Source organism: Macadamia integrifolia, unplaced genomic scaffold (assembly GCF_013358625.1).
Source record: "Macadamia integrifolia cultivar HAES 741 unplaced genomic scaffold, SCU_Mint_v3 scaffold_138A, whole genome shotgun sequence".
NCBI lineage: Eukaryota > Viridiplantae > Streptophyta > Magnoliopsida > Proteales > Proteaceae > Macadamia > Macadamia integrifolia.
Window position 1 is genome coordinate 225,427 of NW_024870622.1, and position 8,242 is coordinate 233,668.

Below are 8,242 nucleotides of genomic sequence, written 5' to 3' on the forward strand. Positions count from 1 at the left end.
GATGAATTTTGGGCACGAGGATTGGACCATTTAGGTCCGTAAAGTGCTCACATCACGAGGAAGGTGTGGAGGATGATTTGGGACCATCCGAAGCCATTAACGATTCAAGTGGCGGGAACCATGGGCATTGAAACCCCGACAGTAGTCTGTCAACCCACTAGAAACAGGCATCGGATCTAGGCCCAGGCTGCTTCCGGTGACTTGTTTCCGGTGGCCAAGATAGTTTGCTGTCTTGACAGCTTGCTGTCCCATGGCTGGTCTCGCACGAGTGGTTGCCCTCGGACATGCTCAAGGCTATACGGTAATTTTGATGCGTGCCGAAATTCAAGTGTGGGGAGTCGGGTCACTTACCGTCTAGGATCAGAAGGTATGAATCCCCTCCAGTTAGATAGGCACGTTATGTACGAACATGTGGGGTCATCTCTACACCCTTGGCAATGCGCAGCTGCGAGCGAAAACCCGGTTGTACTTTCGATTTTCGATTCGAGGCCTGTCACAATAGTTCAAATTAGACCAGATTAGGGTACGAGTGTAACACTTCCTTAAAAAAATCACATGAGAGGGAAACTGCACACCGACATTGCATCAATCTCTTTCCCTTACTTTTTATTAGTTTAGGGGCTAAGGATCACTACCTGATCATGTGCAATCTATGCTAGTGCCTCAACCAATGGAACAACTGAGTTGAGGCATCCAACATGGGGGCTGCTTGGTCCATTCAGCCCCTTGTGGGAGGGCGTAGGGGAACATGAGAATTGACATGACCAGGTTGCTTTCTTTTTTTCCCTAGTTCTATATCATTTTTCCTTTGGGGTGTTGGATGGAATTAAAGTAATTTCTGAGGAAATTTCGGTCATTGAGGTCTAGGGTGTTTCTCGTCACTTCATACAAACCCGGGGATATTTTGCGTAGTTCGTCGCTGGCCCGATAACATCCTCCTTATTGAACCTAACCTAAAGGCGAAGAGAGAGAGAGAGAGAGAGGCTTGTGCGAAGCGAAAGAAAGGGGGAGACCGGGGGAAGAGAGATTGTAAGCAGAGGGGAATTACCGTTGGTGTCTATAATTTTGAAATCTCAAACAGTCGTTACTATTCGTTTGCTCTTTCCCGCCATGGTTGCTCAGGTGGAGAGTAGAGCATCCCTCGACCAGGTTCAGAAGACCAAGACCTTGATCTGCGCCCTCAATCTCATCTCCAGGAACCTCCCTCTCCCTCCCGAGATCTTTGACACTGTTTCCTCTATCTATCTCAACGAGGATGGTGCAGATAACACAGTCGAACGAGGAGCTGGCGTTGAATCCCACAACAACGATGAAAATCTCCTCGCGGAGGATGATTCGGTACGAATTCTTTCATCTTTAATTCCTTGGGTTCAATTGTTGTGTTTTTTATTTTGCTTCAAGCGGTGCTGCGGAGTTTGCCTTTACGGACCTTAACCAATGTATTGATGGGAAGGCATTGCCTCCTTTTAGAATCCGGGAACCCTAGAATGACTTTCAGTTTTTCTTCTAGAGTTTCCATGATTCTAGCTGCACGTAGGTATTACACGGTGCATGGTGAGGATTGGTCTCTTGACAGTTTTCTTTTGTTCTTCTTGTGGGAGGATTCGAGTTTGATGGGAATCGTTTCCGCTTTCTTTTCTCTCTTGGGTGTGAAACCTTTGGATTTGTGTCTTCTTTCTAAATATCTGATGGGCATGTGGGATTTGCGGGAATAAAACCTGGGCTTTGTTTATGTTAATGTTTTTGGGTAGATTTTGTAAGTTAAAGGCTAGATCGTAGGCCACAAACCAAAAACCAAATGGTAGGACATATTTTCTTTCTGCTACATTGAACCTTTTGGGTTGATAGAAATCTTCATTCTCTGGTTTTATACTAGTTGTGGTTGGGCATGCAACGAAATCTATTAAAAGGCATTGAAGCTATGAACACAACCACATGGCGATTTGGAAAACTTTTCCCTATTAGTTATGATCAATCATTGGTAATGCATTCAATTTGGATTACAAATCACACGAAAATGCATAAACCTCTGTATTGATAATTTGTAGTGTAATCCTCACCATGAGAGTGTAGCAACATCAGTATTTCCTTGTTCCAATATATGAATACTCCTGTCCCATTCTATCACAAGTTTCTGGGCAGAAGTGTTGATCCATGTATATTGGGGATTGGGTGAGAAGCTGAACGGATCAACCTGGATAACTCAAAAATGGTTTTGGAAGACTTCTTTAAATGTTAGGTCCTGTTCGGTTGCTTTGTTGTCCAACAGATGGTATTTCATTTTCTGAATCAGTTAAACCTCTTGTTACATCCAGGGCAGAAAGCTATTGTGAACTGGGATCAAACTTTTTAGATTTTTTTGTATGCATGTAAATTTGACCGTGATTCATTCTGATAATGTCGAATTGATTCTTCTTCTTTACTATTTGATCGAGCTCTAGATTTGAATTTTCTACAAAACCTTTATGTGCAGAGTGGGCAGCAGATTTTTGATGGAGGGGATTTAATTACGGAGTTTGAGGATGCATTGATGAAGCAACGAACAAATTGCATGTCGGGTTTATGGTTGAAAGAATCAAAGGAATATCGTTTAACGAGCCACATTCAGCATCGTTTAACTGAGCTTGAAGGTTGTTTTTCCCCCCCTTCTGCTAGCCTTCTTGGAATCCTGAAGCTGGGATTTCTATTTACGGATTCATGGACAACATGAAGCATGTTTTCTTGCCTCTCAATGGCTAATCTGCTTGAGTGCATTATCATATTTCAATTTGCATGTCTAATTACTGGCTGCATTTAGTACTGATTGGTTGTAGATGAAATTATTAGGCTCCTTATGTTAACATAGATGAAAAAATATTTTGTAGATCATTCATGTAATTCAGAGAATAATTATGGTTGCCTTCCAGATATTTAGGAAACATATCTTTCCTTATGTTGCTGTACTTAATAACGAAAATCTAAGAAGATGCACTGGGTAATCCTAAAGACAATCCATGAAGGCATTTGGTACACCTGGATATGGATGGAAAAGGAAAGATTAAATAGGAAAGGTTCAGTTTCATGCAGTAATCTTGTGCCGAGTTCAGATTACCCTGCTTCAAACTGTCTGTCTCTTGTCTGGTTCCTTTTCTTTTCCTTTACAGATAAACTATATTTAATTAACAGGGCATTCAGGAACTGAACTCAGGATCCGACCAAAAGCAAGAATCGTACCACTATACCAAATGCGCAACCTATTTGTTCTAACTTTCAAGGAATGGATTCTATTTTGGTCACTTTGGTCTTGATTGTGTTACTAAACATTTCCCTCCCATACTACTTGGAACATATAAAAATTGCGACTGGCATTCAATGGACCCAATGAAGGAGCTCTTTGGGTAAAAATTCTGTTCAGCCAATGTTCTTTACAGCTCAAGCGATTTTATTTTTCTTTCCAACCGTTGGAAAAGTAGGGGCACACCACTCAAGTAAAAGGTTTATTGAATGGAAGTTACCTTCATCCCACTGGGCTGATATTTTGGCATCAGAGATCTCCTTTACTAGATTCTCTGAATACTTTGTACTGGAGTGCTGGACAGAATGCTATTCCAGTTCTTAGACAATGTTTAGGTTTCTCTTTATTTCTATGGTGGTATCGGATGTATGTTTTGGCAGAGTATCATGCTGGGTTTTGACGGTCTCCAGTCAATGCTCTGTTCTCAAGTTTTTCTGTTTCTGCAGGATGTTTATTATGGATCAATTTTCACCTTGACAACAAAAGTTAGCCAATTTATTATTGAATATGGTTCTCTGACTTGTACAGCTTGGCTTGTACACTTTTATTATTTTTATCATCCATGCATTTCAATCACATTTCTGTTGAGTTTTTCTTCTCTGGCATCACAAAATGTTTAAGTTCCCCAGACAATAATGTATTCACATTTTTTTATCTGTAACGTGAAAACCAAGAACTTATATTTCCCCATAGAGATTTTATTTCCCCATTTTTTTCAGAATTTTTTTCCAAAGCTAACTTACACATTATAATGACCCAGAATTGCCTTCAAGTAGAGGTGAGGTCCTGCAGACAAAGTGCTTGCTTGAGCTCTATGGGCTAAAGGTAACCTTTAATTTCCAAACTGAGGGTTAACTAAGTAATTAAGTTTACTCATTCCAGACTTCCCCCCACCCCCCCCCCCCCAAAAAAAAAAATAAAAAAAAAGAAAAGAAAAATTTCCCCGATCCAGAAACCAATATTTATGAGAAATGTTGCTTGTTGCATTTCTATCACCAGTCCATGTTTTGTTGACCTCAATTGTTTTCATGGTTGAGAAGTATGTTTGCATCCACCCAAAAGTAGATGATGAAGGTTTTGTTCAAATCATAACTTTTTTTAAGAAGAATTATACTGTGTTTCCTTTTTATGACTGCACATCACACCACTCAAGGTGTTCTCAACCATTTAATGGTTACAGGATCACAAGCATTATTATCTATAGCCATATGGTACACTAGAAAAAGGAAAATAAAGTTTAAACAACTGGTGTTGTTGCAATATGGTGAACTTCCATATTGTAGCTTGTGACATCTTCCCTTGAATGCTTTACGTGATAGTTTTTCTTGTTCTCCAATATCCCCCCCCCCCCCAAATGAATGGAGGGATGACATGCGTTCCATCCTTGTGGGCAAGGAATCTTTTTCTACCAGCTAGCTGAGTTGCAAAGCAAGGTCCGATCGGATGTGAATTCAGAGTACTGGCTTTGTGAGAAATGTGCGTATCCTGAGAAGCAATTGTTCGATTGGGGAATGATGCGATTGCATCGCCCTTTTATCATGTATGGTGTGGCAGATGTTTTCGCAATGGAGACTGATGAGCGCCTGCGAAAGAAACGGGATGCAGAGGTTAGTAGTACATGCATTAGTTCTTTTCCCATGGATTCTTTTAGTACTGAAGAACCAGGCAGGTCTCTAATGGAAGGAGTTGGCACTGCTATTAATTTGGTCTTCTTTGTGAAAATTTGACCCCGCTAAAACACGATTAATTGTAAATCATCTGATCTATCAAACTCTTGGTTGGTGAAAAAAGAGTTTGACAGATCTATTTCTTGATGGCTATAACCGTCCTGCCTGGTCTAATTTTGGCTTAGGAGGGGTTACTTGGAGAGACAGTTTGATTAGTTGCCCTTGCCTGGCTATACCCATGCATATATGCCTGTGAAGTTGGGATTGTGCCCAGAGTTTACAAAACATGTTTTCTGCTCTTTCTCCTAATATTTTATTGTGCATTGCTATGAAATTTCCTTTTTGCAGAGATTGTCAAGGTTAGAGGGGGATGAAAAGAATCTAATGGAGACCAGAAAAAGGAAATTTTTTGTTGACCTTCTTAATTCAGCTCGTGAGTTTCAATTGCAAGCACAAGCTGCACTGAAACGTCGGAAACAAAGGAATGATGGGGTTCAGGCATGTCTTTTTTTTTAACTTTCTCAATCTGGTTTTATGTTTCTTGCCAAATTGTAAACTTTTACATCTGTCCTCTTGTGCTATATTTGCAATTGGAGGCTTTAAACATGGAAATTGAAATGATTTGAAATTGGAGGATTTAGTAGTTTACCTATTTTCTCCTTTTCTGCTTGCATTCTACTTGCCAATCCTTAGTTAGCCTTCACAGTGGGATAACACCAAGGAACCAAATACAATGAAAAATGTAGACATCAGGAAGACTTATCCTGTGACATATGCTTCTACTGTTTAGAAAAGTACATTTTTTTTTATTGGCAATACTATTGTCCTCAAGTACGTAATAATTATTTCTCCACCTTCTAATTTTAATATTCTTGTTTGAGATATGGAAAATAAAATAAATGATTGTGAAGCTCCCATGCCCAAGGCAGTAATGGGGCCAACTTTTTCACCAAGAAAAGAGAGTGAGAGACGGGGGAGATGGAAGATGGGGAAAGAGAATAAAAAATACTTACTTTTGGTAGAAATTAAATAAAAACAAATAATTGGTCACTGTATGTCCTCAAATATTGTGACAGGCATGGCATGGAAGGCAGAGGCAACGTGCTACAAGGGCAGAAAAATTAAGGTTCCAAGCACTTAAAGCTGATGACCAAGAAGCATACATGCGTTTGGTGGAGGAGAGCAAGAATGAACGATTGACTACACTTCTTGGGAAAACCAATGAGCTTCTTGTTCGTCTGGGAGCTGCAGTTCAAAGGCAAAAAGATGCTGAACATGATGCCATAGAACCTCTTAAAGGCTCGGATACAGATGATCCTTCTCATTTGTCTGCTTCTGAGAGTAAAACTCCTGGGGATTTGCTCCCTGATGAAGACATAGACCTGAATGATGTGGATTCTGATCCCCACATCAAGACAAGTGATTTACTTGAAGGCCAGAGGCAGTATAATTCTGTTATTCATTCGATTCAGGAGAAGGTAAAGAACAAAACTTTAATCATCTGCCTTCTTTATCTTCTTAGGGTTTCAGTTATGTTAGACCTCTTGTATTCTCTGTATTTAAGCTTACTTCATTGTACTTACTTTGTAAGGAATGGAATAGCATTAGATTTGAGCATTCAGTTTGCAAAACCTTCACGGCCATCTAATTGGTGTTGCAGTAATAGTAAATGACACGGGAAAAATATTGGTATTAAGTAATTCAAGCTTCACTATGAATTTGGCTAGTAAAATTATGAGTAAAATAACTCAAATTTTTTTTTTGGGAGCAAATATTTGCATTGAATGTGACTCTGGTTGAATTATATAATCAAAGTAAGTATTTACTTCTGAACATGCATTTCATATTTACAGTTATAGAAGTATAGAACTACTTTGAAAATTTTAAAAACAATTAAGCTTGGGACTTCTGTATTATGTAGTGAACTTCAGTGCGACCTGACTCTAATTATAAGAGGAACTAGGATGGAGAAGAACGGATCACTAAATATCTATCTTCTGTTGTTATTGAGTAAGTTATATAAGAGAAGTCATGTTTTATACTTTCCCAAGGCTATGTTTGTTCATGGTCCGACATTGTGTGTATCACACATCTATGGCCTTTGGGGAAGATCCTAAGTGATAATGAGTCATATTAACCACATTTATTCTCATAGGCACCAAGCTACCATTTATCTTTCTTCTTATACATAGATGGTTGTTATAGTTCTTTTAGGTGATTGTGATTATAATTTTTTTTCTTCCTGCTATGGCCCCATAAATTTATTGGAATTGCAGATTCTTCCCAATATTTTACTAATTCCATACAATTTTCATTATTTTGTAAATATTCCACTGGAAGTTTTGTGAACCCTACAAGCTCAAGTATCCAATTGAAATCAAAATTTCATTGCTTGCCCAGAAACATGTCCTCTGCATCCCTCTCTGTATGTATGTGTTGGGAAATTCCACTTTCTGATCAAGTTCAGTACAATCACATGATTACTACTACACAATACCCTGAGACTTTTGATATAATTAGAGGCAAAAAATATACTTGATTTCTGGCAACATTTAGTATCACATTAGATATTTCATTTAAACCAAGAGCATAGAATCTAAAATTGACCTTACAGGTGATGGAGCAACCAGCCATGCTTCAAGGGGGAGAATTAAGGCCATATCAGTTGGAAGGACTTCAGTGGATGCTATCTTTGTTTAACAACAATCTAAATGGGATTTTAGCCGACGAGATGGGATTAGGAAAGACTATTCAGACCATATCATTGGTTGCATATCTAATGGAGAAGAAGGGTGTGGTTGGGCCCCACTTGATCGTGGCTCCAAAGGCTGTATTGCCAAATTGGGTTAATGAATTTGCAACCTGGGCTCCGAGGTACTGTTTGAAGTTCCTACCCTTTTTATCTTTTCTTTTTTAAGCTTTCATTTTTGTGTTTGTTATCTTTTATAATTTCTTTAAATTAAACTCATTTTATTAAGGACTTCTTTTGTTATCCAGTATTGTAGCTATTTTATATGATGGGCGTCAAGATGAAAGAAAGATTATGAGGGATGAGTATTCTGGAGAAGGGAAATTTAACGTGATGATAACCCACTATGATCTTATTATGCGAGACAAATCATATTTGAAGAAAATTCAGTGGCATTATATGATCGTTGATGAAGGACATCGGTTGAAAAATCATGAGTGCGCTCTTGCACGGACTTTGGCAGAGTATGCTTGTTGTACTATTTACAGAGCATTGTTTTCCTTCGTTTTTTTCCCTTTAAGCCCCTCCCCCCTCCCCACCCCAACCCCCCCC

At 39.0% G+C, this 8,242-nt stretch overlaps 1 protein-coding gene across 2 annotated transcripts in view; it reads left to right on the forward strand.

Moving 5' to 3' along the window:
- The first annotated feature begins 940 nt into the window (after nt 1-940).
- The window catches only part of LOC122070884 (probable ATP-dependent DNA helicase CHR12), an 18,363-nt gene continuing 11,061 nt past the window's right edge, over nt 941-8,242 (forward strand). Inside the window, exons 1-8 of one of the 2 annotated variants that reach the window (XM_042635113.1) lie at nt 941-1,338; nt 2,474-2,630; nt 4,035-4,099; nt 4,687-4,881; nt 5,290-5,439; nt 6,018-6,419; nt 7,556-7,815; nt 7,939-8,154. In XM_042635113.1, the coding sequence (XP_042491047.1) occupies nt 1,111-1,338; nt 2,474-2,630; nt 4,035-4,099; nt 4,687-4,881; nt 5,290-5,439; nt 6,018-6,419; nt 7,556-7,815; nt 7,939-8,154 (1,673 nt within the window). In that variant the 5' untranslated portion in view covers nt 941-1,110. Of the gene's footprint in view, nt 1,339-2,473; nt 2,631-4,034; nt 4,100-4,669; nt 4,882-5,289; nt 5,440-6,017; nt 6,420-7,555; nt 7,816-7,938; nt 8,155-8,242 lie in introns of those variants that run through there. The other variant, XM_042635114.1, reaches the window with a different exon arrangement.